This window comes from Apiotrichum porosum (assembly GCF_003942205.1).
Source record: "Apiotrichum porosum strain DSM 27194 chromosome Unknown scaffold_19, whole genome shotgun sequence".
Classification (NCBI taxonomy): domain Eukaryota; kingdom Fungi; phylum Basidiomycota; class Tremellomycetes; order Trichosporonales; family Trichosporonaceae; genus Apiotrichum; species Apiotrichum porosum.
This window is the reverse complement of record NW_021167126.1, coordinates 350311-373049: the sequence shown is the minus strand read 5'-3', so window position 1 is coordinate 373049 and position 22739 is coordinate 350311. Positions and strand designations below refer to the sequence as shown.

At 54.8% G+C, this 22739-nt stretch overlaps 10 protein-coding genes across 10 annotated transcripts; 3 read left to right on the top strand and 7 right to left on the bottom strand.

Annotated features, from left to right (window-relative positions):
• Nucleotides 1-283: 283 nt before the first annotated feature.
• Nucleotides 284-1409, top strand: EHS24_003967 (uncharacterized protein; the record flags this gene model as incomplete). The annotated part of the gene is made up of 7 exons (XM_028619600.1): nt 284-365; nt 427-435; nt 486-734; nt 787-922; nt 973-1031; nt 1075-1198; nt 1259-1409. 7 exons carry the CDS (start codon nt 284-286, stop codon nt 1407-1409), a joined length of 810 nt encoding a protein of 269 aa, XP_028472173.1.
• Nucleotides 1410-1773: 364 nt separating this feature from the next.
• EHS24_003966 (uncharacterized protein) lies at nt 1774-3349 on the bottom strand (the record flags this gene model as incomplete). Its single annotated transcript, XM_028619599.1, has 6 exons — nt 1774-1776; nt 1848-2283; nt 2320-2423; nt 2462-2932; nt 2977-3247; nt 3291-3349. The coding sequence occupies 6 exons, from the start codon at nt 3347-3349 to the stop codon at nt 1774-1776; spliced, it is 1344 nt and encodes a 447-aa protein (XP_028472172.1).
• A 302-nt stretch (nt 3350-3651) lies between these two features.
• Nucleotides 3652-5737, top strand: EHS24_003965 (uncharacterized protein; the record flags this gene model as incomplete). Its single annotated transcript, XM_028619598.1, has 12 exons — nt 3652-3764; nt 3805-4076; nt 4117-4177; nt 4217-4349; nt 4388-4455; nt 4494-4823; nt 4861-4931; nt 4983-5163; nt 5204-5394; nt 5433-5494; nt 5553-5666; nt 5711-5737. The coding sequence occupies 12 exons, from the start codon at nt 3652-3654 to the stop codon at nt 5735-5737; spliced, it is 1623 nt and encodes a 540-aa protein (XP_028472171.1).
• Nucleotides 5738-6039: 302 nt separating this feature from the next.
• EHS24_003964 (uncharacterized protein) lies at nt 6040-8060 on the bottom strand (the record flags this gene model as incomplete). Its single annotated transcript, XM_028619597.1, has 10 exons — nt 6040-6154; nt 6195-6235; nt 6288-6671; nt 6710-6911; nt 6956-7015; nt 7054-7212; nt 7260-7345; nt 7388-7455; nt 7555-7839; nt 8033-8060. 10 exons carry the CDS (start codon nt 8058-8060, stop codon nt 6040-6042), a joined length of 1428 nt encoding a protein of 475 aa, XP_028472170.1.
• Nucleotides 8061-9001: 941 nt separating this feature from the next.
• Nucleotides 9002-10610, top strand: EHS24_003963 (uncharacterized protein; the record flags this gene model as incomplete). Its single annotated transcript, XM_028619596.1, has 6 exons — nt 9002-9172; nt 9208-9511; nt 9552-9795; nt 9842-9921; nt 9964-10301; nt 10353-10610. 6 exons carry the CDS (start codon nt 9002-9004, stop codon nt 10608-10610), a joined length of 1395 nt encoding a protein of 464 aa, XP_028472169.1.
• A 476-nt stretch (nt 10611-11086) lies between these two features.
• On the bottom strand, nt 11087-11341 carry EHS24_003962 (uncharacterized protein; the record flags this gene model as incomplete). The annotated part of the gene is made up of 1 exon (XM_028619595.1): nt 11087-11341. One exon carries the CDS (start codon nt 11339-11341, stop codon nt 11087-11089), a length of 255 nt encoding a protein of 84 aa, XP_028472168.1.
• Nucleotides 11342-11639: 298 nt separating this feature from the next.
• Nucleotides 11640-11880, bottom strand: EHS24_003961 (uncharacterized protein; the record flags this gene model as incomplete). Its single annotated transcript, XM_028619594.1, has 2 exons — nt 11640-11763; nt 11822-11880. 2 exons carry the CDS (start codon nt 11878-11880, stop codon nt 11640-11642), a joined length of 183 nt encoding a protein of 60 aa, XP_028472167.1.
• A 1995-nt stretch (nt 11881-13875) lies between these two features.
• EHS24_003960 (uncharacterized protein) lies at nt 13876-15306 on the bottom strand (the record flags this gene model as incomplete). The annotated part of the gene is made up of 3 exons (XM_028619593.1): nt 13876-13964; nt 14050-14176; nt 14227-15306. The coding sequence occupies 3 exons, from the start codon at nt 15304-15306 to the stop codon at nt 13876-13878; spliced, it is 1296 nt and encodes a 431-aa protein (XP_028472166.1).
• A 2695-nt stretch (nt 15307-18001) lies between these two features.
• EHS24_003959 (uncharacterized protein) lies at nt 18002-19273 on the bottom strand (the record flags this gene model as incomplete). The annotated part of the gene is made up of 4 exons (XM_028619592.1): nt 18002-18689; nt 18735-18895; nt 18935-19045; nt 19088-19273. 4 exons carry the CDS (start codon nt 19271-19273, stop codon nt 18002-18004), a joined length of 1146 nt encoding a protein of 381 aa, XP_028472165.1.
• A 2055-nt stretch (nt 19274-21328) lies between these two features.
• On the bottom strand, nt 21329-22711 carry EHS24_003958 (uncharacterized protein; the record flags this gene model as incomplete). Its single annotated transcript, XM_028619591.1, has 5 exons — nt 21329-21437; nt 21484-21666; nt 21705-22017; nt 22252-22448; nt 22506-22711. The coding sequence occupies 5 exons, from the start codon at nt 22709-22711 to the stop codon at nt 21329-21331; spliced, it is 1008 nt and encodes a 335-aa protein (XP_028472164.1).
• Nucleotides 22712-22739: the final 28 nt, after the last annotated feature.

The following is a 22739-nucleotide window of genomic DNA, read 5'->3' as shown; positions in this document are numbered from 1 at the left end:
GGGGGCCTAGAGTGCGGTGTGGAAAGGAATGCCATCTGGCGGTAACCGCCGCAGGTCCGCTTCCCGCCGGCCACCTCCGCCAACTTCCGCTCGACCCCTTTTGGTAGCCAACCCACCTGCCGGCCAGGCACTAGTAGTTAGCCGACATTCGAAGCCCAATACATATATGAAGAACATGTTCGCTGAAAGGTTGAAGCTGGCATCTTATCCTCAATCACAGCTCGTCACACAATCCAACTCCATCCAACTCCTGACTCACCACACCGTCACCAGACTGCCCGCCATGTCCCTCCAGAACTACAAGTGGGCAACAAGCGTGGGAGCTCCAGCTAACCGACAGAGCCCTCCTCTACGATTGCTATGGCGTCAGTTGCCATCCCTGTGAGGAAGTGTTATTGCTGACATTGAGCTCTTTATTAAATGCAGACTCTCATCGTGAGTGTCTTGTCACCGGCTACCTAAACCATTATGGTTAACGACTCTAGAACTGGGAGCAGGGCATGGTCAACAACGCCTCGGCCCTCTTCACCCAAGAGGGCCCTTCGGGCCCTCTGTCACGTGGCAAGTTCTTCTCAACCTTCGGTCCCCACGAGACGCGCATCCAAACCAAGAACCCAACCATGCTCTACCCCGAGGTGTGAGTGCCGGGAGTTTGGAGAAGAGAGAGCTGACATTCAGTCTCCAGCATGCCTACCTCGCCACCGCCAAGGACCTTGATCTAAAGGCTACTGAGGGTACGTTCATTGGAACACATGAATTCTCACACTTTGCTGATAGCAACCTCAGAGGAAGCCATTGAGTTTGGCAAGTCGGTTGGAACCTGGCCTGCATTCCCCGACTCAGCTGAATCGCTTGCGCGCCTCAACCGGATGGGCCTCAAGCAAGTCATCCTGAGCAACGTCAACAACGACAGCTTTGACCTGTGCGTTCTTCGGCGCTTTGGCATGGCCTTAGCAGCTGACAAGTGCACAGTTCCAGGCAGAAGCTCGAGAAGGACTTCAAATTTGACGCCGTCTACACTGCCGAGAAGAGTGAGCATGGCCTGGAGTGCCAGACAAAGGCTAACAATGCCAGTCGGATCGTACAAGCCCCAGCTCCGCAACTTTGACTACGCTATTCAGCACATCAAGGACGAGTTTGGCATTGGCCCTGAACAGATTCTGGTCGTCGCCAACTCGAAGCTGCACGACGTCCTGCCGTGCGTACAGACATTTAAGATGGTAACTGGTGCCGGGCTTTGCGCTGACCTAGGTAACAGTGGCCACAAGAAGGGCCTCAAGGCGGCCTGGATCTCGCGCACCACCACCAAGCCTGTCATGGGCGTGTCCAACTTCTCGAGCGTTCAGCCCGACTGGACGTTTTTTAAAATGGCTGACTTTGCGGATGAGATGGCCAAGTTTAACCCTTGAGATTGCAGGACACTACTGTCCGTCATATTCATTTGTTCGTAGCACGTCATGGATTAGATTATCCACCGTCTTCTGCACCCTTTTGTCATTCCTTTGCGTGCACTATATCATCGAAGTGATACATTGGAATTTCCAGTTACACAGAGCTTGAAGAACAGGTATGGCGGAACACTGTTGGCAACCACAGCCCACATCCCTCAGCACTGAAGTCACTTCTCTTGCTCTCTAACCCTTGTGTCCCAACCACCTATAAAAGCCACACGTTTCTTTCCTCTGCTTCTGCGCAATACTATCGGAACCACAACTCGTGCAGATGCAACTCCCCGACTTCAATGTTCAGCGAACGGCAATCACTTTTATGGGTTCACTGTTATGGGTGCATCATACCGTACGTACAAATCATGTTTCCTAGTTATTGCCCTCCAACTTACCACTCACAACACGGCCCTCCTGGATAACAGCCACAAGATAAGTTTCAGGACGGTCCAGAACAGTAATGTCCTCAAGCGGGTTGCTCGAGAGCACAAGCAGGTCTGCAATGGCACCCTGCGAGACGACCCCAAGCTTACCCTGCTGACCCAACATACGCGCAGGGTTCACTGTAGCGTGCTTCAGGATGGTCGCCGCAGGGAGCACTTTGGAGCGGATGGTGAACTCCTCTGTCTGCAGCGCGTGCATGGAGATGAGCAGGTCGGAGCCATAGCAGACGGTGACCCCGGCATGTTCAGCCAGCTTCAGGGCGTTGAGGCCCTCCTGCATAACATGCACGCTCTTGTCGCGACCCTCTTCGTTGAGAAAGTTTTCGAACGGCGCGCGGACCATAATGCCATAGCAGCTGAGGGTGGGGGTGAGGTAGATGTCCTTTTCGGCCAGCCTTGGACCGTCAGCACCGTTTACAGTCGTGGCTTACAGCTTTGCAGTCGCCTCGTCAAGCAGGTTGCCGTGTTCAATGCCCCGCACACCATTGTCCACGGCGTGCCGAATCGCCTCAACGGTGTACGCGTGTGCTGTCACCTGCCTGTCAGAACCCTACCCCGAATCCCTGCACTCACAAGCTTCTTGCCCATCTGCGACGCCGTCGTCGTAATGGCCCGCACCTCCTCCGCAGTGTACTGGACAGTCTCGATGGCGTCGCTTTCACTCGCCACACCGCCGCCAAGCATTACCTTGATAAAGTCTGCGCCTTGCTTGAGCTCCTCACGAACGGCTTTAAGCACAGCAGGAACACCATCAGCAGTGCGTCCGAGCGACAGGGCATGGCCGCCGCAGCAGCCCAACCCATCACCGCCCGACAAGCCAGGACTGACAAAGTCGCCGTGGCCGCCAGTTTGGGACAGGGCCTTGCCGCATTGAAAGAGCCTGGGACCCTCAATGAGACCCTCCCTCAGTGCCTCCGCCAGCATCTTGGTGGCACCTCCAGTGTCGCGCACCGTGGTAAAACCGCGGTGAAGCATACGGCGGAGGACGTATGTCGAGCGCAGAGTGACTAATTGGTCGGGCAAGCGGACCATGTCTGCCATGGTCTGAGGACTGTCAGCGCTGTCTATAACCGAAGGCTACTACCAACCTCAACACCGGGGACAGCAGTGATGTGTACATGGGCATCGATAAGACCGGGGCAGACAAACTTGCCAGTCACGTCAAACTGCTCCACTGACGTGTCGACAGTGGACGATGCAGTAGGCTGGACCGAGGTGATAGTGCCGTTCTCCACCATTACATTGTGGGGGCCGTTGAGGAACCAACCGTTGGCCGAATCGATAACAGTGGCATTGACCAGGCAAAACGCCTTGTGGGGGGCCGCAGGAACCCATGGCTTAATGGCCAAGTCGGGAAGTCTACGGCCGTAAGTCACGCGCTCAATAGAGTGGTGGCACTCACACCGCCGGGCGCGCTTCGGCAGGGTTGGGGAAAGCAGTGGCAAAGTCAAAAGGCGACATGATGGGCAAGAGCAAGTGGCGTTCCTCCACGATACTCTACCGGTGGAACAGTACTTTATAGCTTCACCATGCACCAGACACCCATATCGTCCGATCATCGTGGGTCGGCCAGTTGACTTATCAGCTGGTGGCCGCCGACTTCCGCGCTCCTCCAACTTCCGTTCCGACGACTTCAGCTGCCCACCCGATCGGTGGCTTGCGTGGCTCAAGTGCCTATCTTGGCTTCGAGAGCTGATTGGTATATGAAGCCGTTGGATGCAGGTACACTCTCGACACCACCTCAAACAACCCACTCACCAGCAATGTCAGTCGACAAAGAGAAACAATCAGACATCAAGGTCCACACTTGCCCCATTGAGGCTACCCAACCAGCGGCCAATGCTCAGCAAGATGTAGCCGGAGTCTTCATATCCAGGTTTGTTTCTTGCTGTCACAGTGGCAGAGCTAACCTGCAGCATCGTCGCTCGCGACGACGCTGATGAGCTTCTCGCTCCTCCAAGCCTAAAGGAGACGAAGGCTCTTCTTCGCAAGGCGGACCTCATCATTGTCACCTTGCTTCAGTTTGCACTCAGTTGGTCCCTCCATTGTATACAAAACGCTGACCATACAGTGATGGGCTCCGTCGACAAGGTTGCTATCGGTTCAGCCGCAGTTCTGGGTATGCGCAAGGATGCCAAGCTGGTCGGTCAGGAGTATGCTTGGACCTCGGCAATCATATACTTTGGCGGTGAGCTGGTTACTTTGAGGCGCCACTAATGAACAAATAGCTATTGTGGCAATTATTCCCTCCCTTGTACTCATGCAGCGTCTTCCGACCAACCTGTACATGTAAGTTGAGAAATAGCATGTCAGCACTGCTGACCATAGCTCAACAATGGTCCTCGCCTGGGGTGTGATCACTTGCTGCCTTGTGCCAAGTCGCAACTTTGCAGACCTCATGGGTGTTCGCCTGCTTCTCGGTCTCTTTGAGTCTGTTATCTTTGCTGGGTTTGGACTTATCGTGAGTTGCGTCCTCCACATGACACCTAATGGTCCCAGATCTCCATGTGGTACACCCGAGATGAGCAGCCTTTCCGTACCGCCATTGTGTTCTCCACCCTGTCTTCGTGAGTTTCTGGAGAGAGGTGCCACCTAACCACCAAAGGGTCATGAACGGCCTCCTCGCCACAGCCTGTGTGCAGTACAAGGGGACTGCCCTCGCCCAGTGGCAGCTCCTCTTCCTCTTGGTCGGTCTCATCACCAGTGCTTGGTCTCTTCTGATGTTTTGGCTGCTTCCCGCAAACCCGACTACGGCATGGTGGCTCACTATGAGGCAACGTGTGATTGCTACTCGTCGCATGACTGAGAGCCGCACCGGCATGGAGAACAAGACATTCAAGGTCCACCAAGCAGTTGAAGCTCTGGTCGACCCAAAGACGTGGTTCTACTTTCTCATCAACATCGCGCTGAACATTCCCAACGGCGGCATGATTACGTGAGCATTTAATGAGTTTCTCCACTGACGCTGGTAGTTTCAACAGCATTATTGTGCAGTCCCTTGGTTTCAGTTTGACGAAGACCACCCTTCTCGGTATCCCGACAGGTACGCTCTCCGCTAGCCATTTTAGAGTCCAGTTCTGACGTCTTCCCACAGGTATCATTTCGTGGATCTCCTCACTCGTTTTTGGGTACTGTGCTGTCAAAACGGGTCAGCGCTGCTACTCAGCTGTGGCATCCTGCTTGATCCCCTTCATCGGCACTATTCTGCTCTACAAGATCCCGCGAACCAACACTGGTGGATCCTTGGCTTCTCTGTATTTGGTCTACTTCTACTGGTTTGTCGGCTGCAAACATACCATGGGACTGACAGAGCAGGGGCCCTTATATTATTATGATGGGCGCCGTGTACGCCAACACTGCCGGCCACACCAAGAAGATGATCGTTTATGCAATCGGTGAGCAGCGGTCGCGGACCCAGCTGACGACAGCCTACATTGGTTACTGCGTTGGTAACATTGTAGGCCCACAGACATTCAAGGCAAAACAGGCTCCACAATACACTGGTGGTGCGTTTATGGGCACCGGTGCTAGCTTACAGAAACAGGTATCATCGCAATGCTCTCCTGTTACGGTTGTGCCATCGTCTTGATTTTCATCTACCGCATGGTGCGTGACCGCGTGATCAAGGGTCGACCTTATGGCCTAGTACTGACTATATCCTCAGTACCTTGTCCACCTCAACCGTGACAAAGAAGGACAAAAGCCCGAACCACAGGACCTAGGCCCTCAGGACGCGTCGGCAGAAATTGACCAATGGCAGGATCTTACAGATTTGAAGGTAGGCTCGTCGCCGTCTGATTCAGCGGACGCTGACAGTGGCAGAACCCTCGCTTTATATACAAGTTGTAAGAGGCAAAACGTGTCTGTCGTCTCATGTGGTCTACGTTGTGAATTGTGGTTTCCCCCATGGAATGGGGAGTGTCGAGGTCATCCGATGAGAGAAAAAGTGGAAAAGTTTCAGAGATTCGATAAAAATTCAATGCGTTTCGATTGTGAGTTGGCGGCGATATAAACATCGATTATGAAATATAGTCATGCACGCGTGCCCTCACATCTTCCCCACACATGCATGTACACTGCTATACCCTTTGCCGGCAGAAAATGTCCCAGTATCTGAATCAGAACATGTCCAGCGATGGCTCTTGGATGCTCTAGTTGAGATTGAAGTCGCCAGACAGTGGGTTGTGCGACAACAACGTGCGAATAAACTCGTCCAGCTCTGATGTTTCCGCCCATATCATGTCTGTGGCTGCCGGGATAGAGAGACTGAAGCGTCAGTGTGTTTCTTGTATACTGCAAAACCTACTTTTGCCCCGACAGCATATCGGGCGGCATGGTGCCGTCAAACTAGGTATCGTCAGTGATGTCCTCCGATTCAGGAGCACTACAAGCCACGCACCCAGCCACTCCCTGAGGGGAGGGGGTTCGTAGGAACTGTTGTTGAAGATACTTGCGTAACTTGAGCTGAGGGGGCTCCTCGAGCCAGCGTCCTGTCCTGTGCAGCCTCTTCGTAGGCGGCTAACAAATCTTCGAGGATGTTGGCCTTTTGCCTTCCAGCGTTCCATGTGGCACTGATCTCATTCAGCAGAGTCAGAGCCCCTCGGACCTTTTTCACTGCTTCAGCGGGTGGTACCGGGTGTGCAGCTTGCGCTGCAGCAAACAGAAACGCTGTGCCGGCCGTGTACACGATTTGGGCCATCGTTGGTGGTGTGAGTTGCAAGGAGTGTTGTGCCTGGTATAGAGTTGCCAAAGCCTCAATATTGAGTGCGGCATCGTAGCACCGCTGCGAGGTCAGCATGATATCCGATAGCTAGAACCTACCGTCATGGCGTAGATTGCGAACTCGTCCTCTTCAACTGTGCCCCCACCGGCGGAGACGTGGCTGACTGGTTGAAGAAGAAGAATGACAATCCAGCTCCAGCACAAATGAAGCAGGATAATGTGGGGCAGTGTTGGCGGTTGTGAATCGAGGTCGAGCAGCAGCTGCTCTGGCAATCCCCGATACAAGGCGTCGAGTTCATCACTGTAGCTTAGCCGATGTACCTGAAGGCGCCTTGTTGCACTCACCTCAACCGCTGGATAGTGCCATTCTGAATGAGGGACGACTTGTTGAATTTGCCCGTGTACCTGTTGACAAGTCAGCGTGACCCAGACGGTATCCTCACATTGTGTTGGTCATTTCGGTCGCAATTACCATGAGCTTGGCCGTGTATACAAACGTAACGCTCAGGTAGGACGGCTGAGGTGGCATCGCGGCCATTGGCCCAGCCGGCCATATCCACTCTTGTTCATCAGTAGTGGAATCTGGCAATGGAAGCTGAGTGCTGGGAGTTCAGCTGTACATACCAGCAAGCACCCATGAAGCACCCACGAGAACACGGACATCAATGATGGCCGTCCAATGTAGATGGCCCACATTTCCTCTTGCACAAAAATGGACCAGAATGTGACGTTGCGCTTCCATCGTCAGCCGTTGCCGACTTGGCGAGGAATACTCACCTGTACATATCCCTCGGGTGCCAGTTTACCATGGTTTACCAAGGCGGAAGTGTCGACATGGAGCCCCACTGCATCACCCATCAGCTGACGCAGATGACCACGTCACTCACGGGCATAACAGAGCCTTACAGAAAGCCCATTCCTAAGCCACGCGACCGCATACTCACCAGCAGTAGACGAGAAACTGGTACGCAGTGCCAGTGCTTGCACAGTAGCAAGGCATGGTCTCGTAAGCTCCTCCTCCAACCGCTGGTCAGCCTCCTTAATGAACATGTTACGGGTAGTCGTGTCTCGCAGATAGTCTTCCTCAGCATACGCCAGACCGAGTGCTATAATCACGTTGTGCAGGCCAGGTGAATAGTTTGGCGCTATGATGGGCAGGTCTGCTTCATCGGCATGATTCAGTGCTAACTGCATGTCACGGTGAAAGAGATGCGGTGTGGCGCGCTGGCCTGGAAATGGTCAGCTACACACCGAGTGACAACTACACTGAACATACCGCAGGCAGAAAAGTAACGAAAGAAACGGTCCACTGCGAGATTGTGCTGTGCCTGGGGGAGATACACCTTGGGGAGAAAGCGTGAAAAGCCCTGGTTTCCACCAGGTCCTACTGTCCTTCCTCTCCGGATGGCCCTAGCACCCAACCGGGGAGACGAGGTGCTGACGCCGACATGGTGGAAAGCGCTTGTCGGCCCATATAGAGCGAAAGAACCTTGTGAATCCTGCACCTAACATTTAGCTAGCGTTTTCCGTCCTTACTCACCATCATGCCCTCGACGTCATTCAGATCGTGGGACCGCACCGTTGATCCCCACACAGTGTGTCCTGATGACGTTGAGTGCTCCAACCCAGGATCAGGGCGGCTGCCATCAACATCCACAGCAGCAACACGGTTGTCCGACTGATCTCCCAATCCGGTTGGTTGGTGTTCTTGGTCGCAGTACCTGCTGAGCATACGCTCGAGCTCAGCGACTCGCTCTCGCAACGCTTTGCCATCGTCCCGCGATAAGGGTTTACGTCCGTCGTGTTCCCCGGTCCACACACACTCGTCCTGGCCACAGTCAGATGCGTCTCACGTAGCCGTCTTACTCCGAGAGATACACATGTCGCGCAGGTCGGCCGCCGTCCGTCGCACCTCTTCTTGCTGCTTGTGTTCAGGGATGGATGGGTGGAGCGGAAGTCGGCGGGGCAAACTCACCGGTGGCGACAGTTGGCGCACGCCTGTGTGATGTTGGTTCGTGTATGTCTCTTCCGTGCGGCGTCTTGAATACCGCCACCTTGCCTTGACCTGGGATACGACATTGTACTGTGAGATGTGGATGAGTTGAGCAAAGGAGGTATGTATGAGTTGAGCAAAGGAGGTATGTATGATATACAAAAGGCTCCGCTGGCCGCTGGCCACTGACGGCGTTATGCGATGGTTGCGGCTGTATGCTTGGCCGGCGGCCAAGATAAGCGGTTGCGGGAATCGACGGAGAGACGACGAGTCTAAGCGTCGCCTATTATTTGGCAATGTGCCCAAGCATAAATGACATGCATGCATCGCACAGCTACATAAGGAGACCTTTGCCTAAGAGGCCATGGCCATAACCATCTGCAACAGACCCTTTCGCCATGATATCTACGACTGCCGCCCACATTCCTGAGTTGACGACCAAGTTGGCGGCCACAAGCAGCGCCACTGCCGAGCTCCAGGCAACAGCGGACAGACACATTACTAAGGCGCTCGGACGCCTTCGCAACCATGTCTTCAAGGAGGGCAAGGGACTGAACGTTTTGACCTCGGTGAGTGTCCTGCGGCGGCTATTGCTAACGCCCAGGATGGGCGCCAGTTGCTCGACTTCACGTCCGGTATCGGCGTCACCTCGCTCGGCCACTGTCACCCTGACGTGACCACTGCCATTATTGCACAGGCACAGTCCATTGTACATGTGCAGTGCGCGATTGCGCTATCGGAGCCTTATGTGCAGCTCGTCGAGTCGCTCCTCACCATGATGCCCGACCCGTCGCTCGACTCGTTCTTCTTCTGGAACTCGGGCAGCGAGGCGATCGAGGCAGCTGTCAAGGTCGCCAGGTCCAAGACTGGCCGCAATAACATCATTGTGATGCAGGGCAGCTACCATGGTGGGATTCGGTTGTCCATGGGACTGTTGCTAATGCGCAGGTCGTACCAATGGAGCCGCGGGCCTCACTCGCTCCAAGACCAACTTCTTCGCCGGGACTGGTCCGCTGATGCCGTGTGTCTACACCACCTCGTTCCCGTACTGGCACAGCCTGGGGCTCTGTAAGGATACCTCTGAGGAGGAGCTTGTGCAGCGGGCCATCCTGGATGTCGAAAATGTTCTCCGGCAGCAGTCAGCTCCAGAGGACACAGCTGCAATCTTCCTGGAGCCTGTGCTCGGCGAGGGGTGAGTGAGCCTCAATATCGACTATGCCCGACCTGCTAACTTTCAGTGGCTACATTCCTGCCCCTGCTGCCTATGTCCAGCACCTCCGCAAGCTGTGCACCCAGCACGGTATCCTCCTGGTTGTCGGTGCGTTCATTTCGGCCTTTGCAATATGCGCTGACAACGTAGACGAGATCCAGACCGGATTCTGCCGCACAGGCAAGGTCTTCGCTATCGAGCACTCGGGTGTAACCCCCGACATCATGGTCTTCGCAAAGGGCTTCGCCAACGGTATGCCCCTGTCTGGTATTGTTACCAGTAACGAAATGATGTCTGCCATGCCCGCTGGATCGCTGGGAGGCACATACAGCGGCAACGCCGTCGCCTGTGCCGCCGCCCTCGCCACCACTCGGTACATGCGGTCGCACGATATCCTTGGCAACGTGCAGACCACGTCCAAGAAGATAATGGATGGCCTGAAGGACATGCAGGCTGACATGGCTAACGGCGGCTGGATTATTGAGGAGGTACGGGGACTGGGTGTAAGTTGAAATGCATTTGAACCCACTGACAATCAGTTAATGGTGGCTATCGAGTTCAAGGACCCCAAATCGCGCCTCACTTCAGGCAACATTCATAACGTTAATCTGCCCGCGGGTCTCAACAAGCTGGTTCAGGATGCCTGCTACGACCGCGGTCTGCTTACGTTGACTACAAGTATCTACCCAGTTCTTCGCCTTATCCCTGCGTTGATCCTCAGTGAGGAAGACGTGGACAGCATGCTCCGCCTCATGAAAACGGCTGTCGCGGAGGTCGCGAAGAACGCTCTCGCTTGAGTATCACTGCAAGCGCTGAGGGAGAGGAGAGGTTTGCTATCAGTTGGTCTATTGTGGTGACCACGATCAGGCATTGATATCCCATGAACCAACATGTTACCAAGCTCGCTCGAGTAAATTGGGTTCAAATAAACGGTTTTGTGAGACTCATCAAAGCAAACCAGTAGGCCACGATCGTGTACTTCAGGAGAAGTAGCCGACAAGCCGACAGGAACAGTCATCTGGTTCTACTGGTATTGCGAGGGGTCCGAAGCACCCTCCACCAACCAGCACGCCAACCAGAATGTCACTGCCTGCGGAGTGCACTCGAGGGTTGGTAAAGCACAGGAGCAAGTGCCACGACAAGCATCCAAGAAGAAATAAGGGGGGTAAATTGAGTGAAGGAGGGATAACCCTTGGTAGGGGAAAAGAGATAAATCAAAGAAAGAACAAAACAAAGAAAGAGAAGAGATTAATGTCCGTTGCCTGAGGCACTATCAAATACTAATTGGGGGGTTGAGCGTAACTGTTGCGGCTCCACCGTTGAGGGTGACCCACTGGATGGGAGGCTCACTGCCAACCTGGTCGCTGGCGATAGAGCCGACAGCAGCAGTGGCGCTGCCGGAAGGGATTGTGACAGGGACGACGACACTGCATGCCTGGTTGGCTGCGGTGACGACGACGTGAGTGATAGCGGTTCCGTCGTCGGAGGGTGTGTACGACACCGAAGGCTCGCATTGGTCGAGCGCCATGCGGTCCAGTGTGACACCCAGAGCTGATGATGTGCCAACAAACAATAGACATCACTGGGTCGCGTGCTGATCACAGTAAACGGTCAAGGATCTAGTTTACTCGTCTCTACTCCTAGTCATAGTACCTAGCCACCGATACATCGAGTACACCGCAACAGATTACTTCAGCCTCGAAGATCGTCAACGATCATTGAACGATCGTATTCTGGTCCTTCGGGACCACAGTAGCACCTTTCTGCGTATGGACACGGTCCCATCGGCGGCCTTCGCTTCCCTCGGACCTCTTCGCCGTTGGATCTTAGACGCCCATATCTTCGGGGCGTGACAGAACTGGCGAAGAGAGACCAACAGGACCGGGAGAAGGAGGCTCAGGGTAATCATCAACCTTTTCCTGTTTGACGATCACGCGATCGTCTTCGGTACTGCGAGAATCAGCAAATGAAGCAAGCAAGCGAGCGCAGAGCCACACAGGAGACTCACGGATGCTCGCGACGCTTGATCGACGACTTGGACGACTTCGACGAACGGTTCTCGGACATGAAGAAAGGGTGGGTGGTGACAAGAAGAAATGAGAGAGAGTGGGGAAAAGAGAAATAGCCGTCCAAAGACGGTTTCTTTTAACTCTGCGCTCTCATGATGCGCCCCTCGACGTTTCCCACGAAAAGCGTCAGAAACCCATCACTTTCGATACAATAAGACGCCCCGATCATGAGAAGCACACAGAAACCAGTGCTCGAGGCGCAATCACGTCAGCATCGGTAAATGATGATGAGCGATTTCGGATTGCCACAAAGAGACGAAGACCGCCACAACCACGTGTTTCGCCGGAGCTCAACAATGAGCCCACGGCTAATATGTCACGGACGACCCACCCCCACTACCGATCTACCGAACACGACCGTGGGAAAACGGAAGCAGACACCCACAAAAGTATTATCGAACTCAACGAGAATCGATCCTACAAAACCATCCTTCGATCCTACTAAGAATCGAACCGTCGGACAGGACCAACAAACAGCACGTGACCCCAGGAGGTAAACAACGAACAGGCGACTAAGTTGTAGGTAAACACGAGCAGACTCCATGTAAGATGTTGGGATTACGTAACCACTTTGCGCCACTGCAGTGTGGCACCGAGCTGACCGGAGAACGAGGGTACTGCAACAATGCCGCTCTTTCTGCTTCTCCATTGTCCTCATGCTTCTCTGACACGCTCGGGCCCACCTCCTGTGTGCATATAAGCAGCTCTGTAGACCTCTATGCATCCCCATCCTCTTCTGAAAGATAAACTGCCAGCCAAGGACCATCGGTCTTGGGCGCTAAACGGCATCAAATCCCAACATAGTAGTACGTCGTAGACGTAAGGAACACATCTACACCGAGTCCAGCTACCTTTGTTCAGTCTGCGCGACCAACCAAAGTAAGCTCGCCACATTCGTCGAATTCGACGAACGCTGCCCAACTCGCCGGATCCCCAGGAGGTTCTCAGACAGGAGGCTCGAACACCGGGTTCGCACCTTACAGATGGGTCCTCCCGACCACACCTCCATTAGGCGCCCAGTGATTGTTACCACAACGTGAACAGCACGCGATTCAGTGACGTCCATTGTTTATCGGGATATCATCAGCTCTGGGCGTCACAGTAAACAAGACTGTGAACCGAAAGGGAGCAACCTGCAGGGGCTTACACCTCTCCCGTCCGCTCTCCCGTCGGCTCTTGCAACCTGTGCATCAACCACGTCTGTAATTCTGTAACCTGGCCGTGCCCTCAACGGGGGAAGGGCACGATGCCCATGAATTGATTCAGGTTGGCCTGGGCAGAACTTGAGACCTGACCCGACACGGAAAGGATCCTTGCCCTTGCCCAGCTCCACATTGCCTACCCACGACCGTTGTCGAGCCTAGCCAAGTCCTACTGCTATCCGACACCCGCTAGTACGAGGCCATCTCTGGGACAGAGTAGGCAACACCGAGGCCTCTATAGTTCTATAACCCCCTAACCCTAGCAGCGTCGGTGAGGCCTAGCTGGGCTGACAGGACATGCTGCAAAAATGCTGCCGTTCGATCCTGTACCAGCATCAGTGAGGCTCCGGGCTACGCAGGACCCAGGTGCATAAATGCTGCTGCTAGAGCCCGCGCCGCGCGTTAGGAGGCTCGCGACACGGTGCCTCAACACACTTGGTGCACGGTGCAGCCTGGAAAACGCTGCCGCTAATCCCGTACCAGCGTCGGTGTGGCCTCGGCAGACAGATAATGCTGCAACAATGCTGCAGCCCGATCCCGTACCAGCTGTGTAGGTCCTGAGAATGGCTACTGCTAGGGGAGGCTCGCGACACCGTTTAGGCCATTGGGGTTGGCATCCTTGCAATATCTGCCAACAATCATTGACATGTACATCGAAGAGCATCGCGACTCCATAGTCCGCTGGGCTGATGATGCGACCGCATATTCACACCACGCCTTACCACTCAGCCTCACCCAACCGACGACCCAGATGAAGTTGTTCGTTGGCGTTCAGCGGCCATTGGTGGTCGCTAGTCCTGTTCGTCGGGGTCCGATAAACTTGGCATACTACACACCGGTGCGTCGAGGACGCCGTCCAACCCTACAGCCTGGAGGACATCTGGAGCCTCACAGTGGTCTTATGTGTGAGCGGCCACAGTAGGACAGTGGGAGGAGTGCTCAAACAGATACAACACGACACTCACCTGCTCGATTTGTCATCCTGTGCGCAAATTGGCACCGGAAACCCGTCGTAAACACAAACTCCCCGCCGAGCTGCGTAAAGCTGCCAGGACTCTTCAGCTGGATGCCTCCCAGGCGGAACACTCCGTTCTGTGACAGTCAACGCTGTTCATGGATGTGTTAAACTGTACACTACTCACCACCATACCGGTGACCATCTGCCGCGTAAAGGCGTGTTGGTGGTAACTTGGGCGGTGTTTGAGCCTGGCCTCGGCAAACGGGTTTGGCATGGACTTCCCCATACCGAGCGAACTGTAGAGGCGCGTGCCCCTGTCGACATAAACGGGGAAGGGAATGTGGAACATGGCTCGGTACTTTGCAATGACCTTCCACGAGCCGCTCGACACGATCACCACGCGTACACCGTCACGGATCAACGAGGCGGGCGACAATTTTGCAATAGAACCTAGCGCATAGTCGTGGCAGAGGCCACACCACCAGTGTCCAACAAAGAAGACGACGAGGCGTGAGGGAGGCTTCTCACTGTTGCTAGCACACAGCCACGAGGGTGAGCCGGGTAGCAGTTCGCCAAACGAGATCGCCTCACCCCACTCGTCGACAATCTTGCACTGGGCCGCACGTCGTACCACACCACGCGTTGGTATGGCGTAAGTCCCCGAGGGCGAGGTGTGGTCATCGACGGTCGTATCGATGACATCCACATCTTCCCACTCGGATGAATCTTCAACTGGCAACAGGTCACATCCCATATCGGCGGTCGTCTTGGACGGCGACAGATGGATGTGTCCGGATTCGACGTGGTTTACGGACCCCCACTTGTCACTGGTTGCAGCATGCCCCAGTTCGTCACTCCCGCTGCGCTGCACAGAGGATCGCAAGGATGAAGACGCAGGAATGGTGGAGCTGATGGCGCTGGTTGGCGTCCGAGGGAGGTCAATACTGGACGCAGGGTCGACGGTTGACGTGGGCCTCGTGGCCTGTGGCAACTGAGGGGGCAGCACGGAACGCGCAGGTGAGCCAGCCAAGCTGAGGCTGTGCGGGCTGCCAGTGTAGTCACTATCAAAAGCGCTGCTCAGGTCCTCCTGGCGATCAGTGTCGTCCGTTGACCGACGTTCATTCGCAGTGATAGGAGACAAGCCTGTGAGACTGGCTTGGCTGTTCTGGTTCATGTAGGCGATCCTTGGCGGCGGGCGCAACGAGTTTGAGAGGAGACGAGGAACTCCAGTAGCGCAATGGATGCTAGTGTCGTGGTTGGACATGGTTACCAACTAGCGTCGCGTGGGAGAGGAGTGAGAGAGAGAGATGTGTGTATTGGGGTGGTGGTGGTGGTTTTTACAGTTTCAACGTGGGGGTTCCCCACCCAAGTACCCAAATAGAGCACACCCCCGTAATGTGCCAGCGCCACTCTCAGGTACACTCAACGGGTAGTACATAACCCGTATATACCCCAGAAGCAGAGCAGCCGCACCGACAAGACGCGCCACCGCGCCATCTGCGCCACCGACGTGCACTACATACAGCAATCGGGCAATCGGCCCCAATGGCGATTGCGGCCCTTGCTGGGATGAAAACAGTCCCGCTCGGCCCGCTTTCCATGCGCCGCAGAGAAAGCTCGAGCCTGAGCCAAAAACGGGGAAACGGGGGCTTCCAGGCCCGGTTACCAGTCTGTGGGCCTGTGGGCATATGTTACCGGGACTTCACTGCAAGGCACCTGCATTCTGCTTCCACCGAGGCGGGTCCATAGGACGGAGACAGGAGGCCGTGAACAAACAAATCCACACAGTCCCCCCAGGAATGACCTTTAACGTAATTCGATTGCGAGGAGTATACACTCTCTGGTCGTTGGCGAGGTATGGAAGTACCGAATCCGCGGTAACGTCTTGCTGCGGGCCTGCGGGATTGTGGAGACCCTAATACATAACTGGTCGTGACCTGCGAAACCGCTGCGTCCACCCACCATTTCGGCGAGTAATTCGCTTCACTACCCAGCTATCACCTCAACCATGGACGTTGCACAGTGCTTGACCGCAAAGTCCGTCTGCAACTACCAGTTATCGCTACTGGCGCAAGTGATGCCTGCCGGACCTCCAGCTGCGGGGCTCCTTGCTATGCGCCCAATGCATTTGGAGGCCTGTGCCATGTGCGAGTTATCTTTCCACGTTATGCGGAGCACAAGAGGACAGCAACCACGGTGGCCAATGCTACACCGGGCTCGTCGCAGCCGCCAATGCGTGTATACATGATTCTACCGTGGTGGACTGCACCATTCGGTGTCTCACCCAAACGTGCGCCTACATCATCGACAAACTGCAGACTGCTCTCTCTGCATCTCTGAGAGTGCCGCCGCGTGCCCAGCCCGGGGGACTGACTGCTGGGTTCGATCACCTACCAAGTCTGCGCTTCCTCGTCGTATCCTGTCTACAATGAAGGAGCGAAAAAAGGGTCCAAAACATTAGCTTGCATTAGGGCCGTGGCGCATTAGCAAAGTGTAATGGGTGGTGTCGCTGACACTGGTCTTGAATCACCTGTTGCTGACACTCCTCTTACTGCGCACGCGCGCACGCGCGCCTCCCACGCTGCTTCCCTGGCCGTGGCTGCGTTAGCGATCCACCGTCACCACATCCACCAGTCCAGTGGAGCCACGGTACACAACAACAGACGGCACGACTCTGCTTGTCGCTGATATCATCCCGGCTTGGGGACAGCGTTCCGAGTCGTGGGGCCGTGCGGCGGCCACCTCGTCCCTGCGGTCCCCAATCAAAGAGTGGCGTGGACGTGCTGATGCAGCTCCCGCCTTGCTTGTCCATGATGCACGTGGGAACACATCATTGTAGACAGATCGTTTTGCATATATGTGAATACTGGAGCGTTGTTTGTGAAGCTTGACTCAACACAATAACCAGAGGGCCGAGCTGATGACGATTGTGAATCGATGCCACCCTCTTTCAGAGTATTTTCCTCACCTTCTTGGTCACCAGATGGAAGCGACGCGCACCCATTCCACCATTCCACCCTGACCAAGGTGCCGCTCTGAATGGTGGTCCTTTTCGGCCACTCGGATGCGCGGATGTTCAGCGCCTACCAGACCGTCGTCGTGATGAGCCACGACGAGACGTCCTTGTTCACCACCGTACTCGGATTTTGTGCATTCCAGTGAGTTCATCTTTCTTCCTTGTTTCGGTCAGGTTGACACCATGTCCAGGCTTATGCAAACCCGCTCCACCGCATACAGGGTGTCTCCAGCACAGTGACAAGCAAAGGGAGCTACACTCTGGAGTGGGTTACTGGCTGACAATTTCACACCATGTGTTCCCTCTGCAAGCGGCCTCTGCGACCTCTCGGAGATGGCCTCGTAGTACATACTCGTATGTAAACCCCGCATCAACGCCCTTTCTTGCAGCGAATAACACACTTCGTATTTGCTCTACATAGGCAGGCATTGGATCTATGTGCTTTTAGTTTTGTACTTGCACCGGGTGTGTGCCTAGCCTCGGCTATTCCTTGAACACATAAGTCTTTCAAATAATCAAATAAAATTGGGTACATGTGTGGCAACCTCGTGACGGTTGCTGGGGATGGAAGTGTTAGTGCAAGTATGCAGAGGTTCAGTTTAGCGGGTGATTGAATCTCAAACATGTTTGGTCGGGGGAGAGAAGGCGGAGGGCAGGGCAGACCAACTACACCTCCATATTTGTCAGAGGACACGATACAGGTCGACATGGTGGTAGAGCGGGACGGCTACACAGCAAGACCAATCTCCTGGAGGCGCATATCCACGGCCATTTCCCTCCACGTCTCCGCTGAAGAACGTGAGGGTGTCGCTAATGCATTTTCCCAAATTATTCACTACTTCGTCTTTTCCATCTTGTCCCTTTTCTTTCCCCACAGTTTTGGCCTTCATTCGCCATTCCAGAAGCACACCAGCACCCACGGAATCAAGCAATTGCCTTGCGCTTAGCAGGTTGAGCAACCATTGACGTCTCGGGCAGCCATGTAGACGTGGTTGGTTGGACCCATACCAAGGGCACCGCCACTGACAATGACAATGTCCTTGGGGTTGAGGCCGACAGCGAGTGATCGAGAGTAGTCGGCATAAGCTTGGGTGGTGAGTCGAGTCCAGTTGCCCGTGCCGTAATTGTGGTTGATGAAGCAGTCCGAGTCGGAGTTGGCGTTGACGACGACGGTGCCTTGCTGGAGAGGACCGACCGGGGTCCAGATATTGTATGGGGATCCATAGGGGACGTGGCCGTCGACAGTTCGGAGTGCCTGACCTTGGATCTTGCCAAAGCTGAGGGGGTTGGAGACAATCTTGTAGTAGACGGCAAAGTCTACTTCTGCCGCGCCACCGTTTTCGTAGGTCAGGAAGTACTGGTTGTTAGACATTTTGGAGATGATCGGCATGCCGGGTCGAGCACTGTAGACTGCGTTGGCCTCGACGTCGACGACCTTGCCCCAGTTCTTGAGGTCGCTGGTTGACTGGTAAACAAGCTTCTGGCCGTGGGCCGGGTCTCGCTGGTCCGAGTAGTAACAGATAACCTGGCCCTTGTACTCGAGCAGGAATGGCTCCCAAACTGGCGTCTCGCCGTTGTTGGGAACAGCCTTGCCACCGTTAGCAATGTGGCTGACAAAGCCCCAGGAAGCGCTGGAGGTCAGCACATGTTGATACGCGGCACGTGTCTGGACACACCCGTTGTCAGTGGAAGCATAGAGTTCGAGTTGAGTCTTGGAGAGGTCGGCGGGGATCGAGTTACCAGCAAGGAGGATGGTACCGGCCTTGAAGCCACCGATGTCGTTCTCAAGCAGGTGAAGAAAAGGCTGGTACCGCAGACCCCAGCCGTTCTGGGTGTCCTACAGGTCAGTACGGTTCATGTGTCCAGCGAAACCCACGTGGGCTTGAGAGAAGTTGGTCCAAGTGAAGCCATGGTCGGTCGACTTGAAGATGGGGAACCAAGGCATACCGGACCAGTCATAGTTCTCCCAAGTGGTTAAGATCGAGCCCTGCCAGGGTCAATGAGGCTCAGCCAACTATGGCCCACTCACATCCTTGAGCAGAAGCGATCGAGCATAGAGAGTTCGCTCGTTGACATAAGTTGAAGGCGGGGTGAAGATGGTTACTGGGCCGAAGTCTCGCTTGCCAATCTGACTTGTCTCGACCTCGACGGGCACGGCTGAGACAGTGGCCAAGAGGGTCGTGGCGAATGCTGTAAGGAGTTTGCCGAAGAGCATTGAGATAGGTCGGACGACGTTTGCCTACTTGGAGACCCCCTGGGGTGGGGCCTGCCTTATATAGACCGGGGGGTTAGGCACCATCTGGTCACTGGGAGCTAACCATCGGCTCAGCCCACCCGACGACCTCGTGAGCTGACCACTTTGGGGATGTCGCGCCACTTCCCTGCGGAAGATGCTTCTCTTCTAGGGCGTCTAACAACCGGGTATCCGTAGTGAACCGCTCCAGATCAATCACCCCGTGGCGTTCTTGACAATCGATGTCGAAGGATTTGGCGGTATCGCAGGTCAGCCGATTCGTAGGTTGTCACTGATCACTGACAAGCCAGCCTGGATCCAGACGAATTGAACCGGACTGAAGTCTTACGTTGAAAACCTATACATGATACATGATTTGCTCAGGCAGTTATGTCGGCCTCGGGATAAACAAACCCTCAAGGTTAGGTGGCCAGGAACGTCATCGTTTCAAGCCACGGGCTGAGAATAACTGTGATTGCCGACACCTACGACGTTGGACGCTTTTGCGCAAGTCGATGGCATGGGCGGTGGGACCTTGACCTTCTCTGCCGCTTGTCTCGCGGTTGATGGGGTGACCGGTTGTTCTAATGAGCGGCAAGCGACCGGTTCTTAACAGGAACGATACGACAATGTCGTACCTGGACAACCACTTAACGCTACTGTTCTTCATACCCATAACCCCCGGCCCGGTGGGCCCCGTACGACCCCGGTGGTGCTCCGGGAACAGGCACACACACACGCACATGTGGGGGACGATACCGAACAACCGGGGCTCCTTTGCTACAGAGCTCGGAACAGTCTCTGCATCCCCTCACTCTATTCCACGATGGCGCTCTTACCTGCCCTTACACCTTTCTCTGGGCGTGCTTTGTAGCGTAAGTTCAACAGAGTGACAAATGGGCAGCATCTCGCTGACACATGGCAGTAACGGCGCTAACTTGCCAGACGGGCACGTTTCCCAAACGTTTCTCTGGTGAGTCTTGTAAATGCTTGCACGTTCACTGAACCAAGACATTCCTGCGGAGGCTTCGGAACAAAGATGCAAAGTCGGCAGGAGCCAATTTGAGGAGCTCACGGGTCTTGATTTCGATGCTCCTGTTTACCAATACATTGGAAGCACTAAATTCCACATCTCTCCGCATGATCAGAGCCTGATGCAAGATGTTCCTCACCACGTCATTGCCGCCGTTGCCGCCGTTGCCGCCGTTGCCGCCGTTGCCGCCGTTGCCGCCGTTGCCGCCGTGCCCGAGGGACTTGTATAGCAACCATGTTCCAATAGTACGTCCGTTCCGATCAGGATATGTCTCCGATCCGTAGCCACGGCGCTGTCCTTGCTTACAAGGTTAGTGATATATGCGTTAACGGTTGACCGTAGTAGTCTGGGGAGAACGCGGTGTTGTCTGTAGACACAACCGTGGAGGTCTGTACTCAACACAAGTGACTCAAGCTCGCCTTTGTCTCCTGAGTCTTTACCCTGCCGACAGTGGCGCATACCCAGGCCGTACATCAAAGGCTTGCCGATCACTGCAACTATACTCTATCGACACCCCAATGGGGATTTCTTAGAGGAGACGGTCGGACCGACATACGAGGACTGATATAACCAACAGTTTTAAGAGTTGCACCGCTGCGTAGTCGACAATGCGGCTGTGAAGACAACCGTGGATGTTGCAAATGCCACTCTCAGTCGTGCGCGTTTTGGTTCCGTTCGGTGCGAGCGTGCACGCTCACACTAACTAGAGTGCGATCCGTATTGCTCTTCGTCTCTATGCATCATATTGTAACAGCACGTATCCGATAACTGGGTGGCCGTTGGCTCAACCGCGTGACTCTTATGTATTCTAATGAGAAGTGATTGAGGGTGAGGAGCCTCAAAGTGGAAGCTAGACTTGCGGTGCTTCCGGATTGTCATTATCCATCTCGTGCACTTCTATGTCATCGACCAGGGGAAGACCGTGCAGGCCGTGTACCCCTGTAGATTCCCATGGTGCATCATGATGAATTTCTTTATCAATGCATACACCATGGCTCCAAAGCTTACTTCCCTTCGACGACTTTGGCAGTCATAATCCCCCTTCGCTGCCACGTCCACGACACCCAAACCCCTGTCTCGTCATCGTCTTCTGTAGGCGTCAGGCAAGGGTACCTGTGCCTGTCAGCAATGCCTCTTCATGGAAGTGCGAGATACCCACGAGAACTCGGATCTCCCATCGTTCACGATGCCCGTTTCCAAGGCGATGACTCGCTTAAAATCTTCGGGCGGCGGCGCGTCCTCGAGCGTTGCCCAAAGTTTCCACGTCTTCCCATCATCTTCGCTGATAGCGAGGCACAGCGGGGTACGAGGACCCCAGCTTTGCGTTTGATAGTTTCCGGCCCTATAACTTGTCAGCGTTTGAACTTCAGTGCAGCTCACCAGACGACTCGGCCATCTCGCAGTGTCGTCACGCAGTGACCCGAGTTGTTGTTGGGCAGCGATGTCCTGAAGGCTGGCCCCCATGTTCGGCCATAGTCGGTGGAATCAGCCTGGATGACGCACCCAACACTTGATCGCATCGTCATGTGACAGTGTCCCGGCTGGTCCTTGGATTCCCATGTCCCAGGTTGGATGACACCCTCTCCTGGGAAGCCGCCGTAGGGTTTTCCGCGGTCATTGGGCAGCTCAATGAGTTTTGACCTGATCCATTTATCTCCTTGTTTGAAGTTGTCGGCGGGCCCAGGTTTAGGCGCTACGTCAGCCCAAGAGTCCTGTAAAGAGAGGATCAGCGCGTGTCACAACGGTTTGCGATAGCAACGAACCCATACACCGTAGGCTTCACTGCCTGGCGGATTGGTAACCTCGTAAGAGCCCGCTGAAAGCCAATCGCCATTGCTCAATACGATCGGGGGATTCTTCTGGGGCCCTCTGCCCCTCTCTCCATCCGGACCAGGAACAAGTTCTCTCGGTTCGGACCAAGTATCACCGCCGTCATCGCTGGCCATCCAGAACGTCACCCAGACGGGAATTGGCGTAAACTTCTTGAAGAAGACGTGGAGGTGTTTGGGCTGAGAGCGATCAGGGATAAAGAGCACAGGGTTCCAGTAGACAATCTCTTCGCCCTCTTTGTTGCCGGCGATTGCCCGAGGCTTCGTCCATTTGCCATCGATATTCTTGGAAAACCTGCGATGCCGGTGGTTAACTCTTTGTACACCTCGATGGCCATGAAGGTACACTGACCAGATTTGAGTGTCTGTTGCACCCTCGTAAGACCCTCCGAACCAAGTCGTATACCTCACACAGCCAGCCACGGCAATGTTGGTGCAATGGATCGCTGGACCACGCTCATCATCCTTGGAGACAAGTTCAGGAATGACCAGCGCGGGCTTGTCGGTGCGAATGCAGTTCGCATACGTTGGGACGATCGGAGCGTGTTCCGCGGACATGATGTCAACTGTGGGCAGTGCAGTGGAT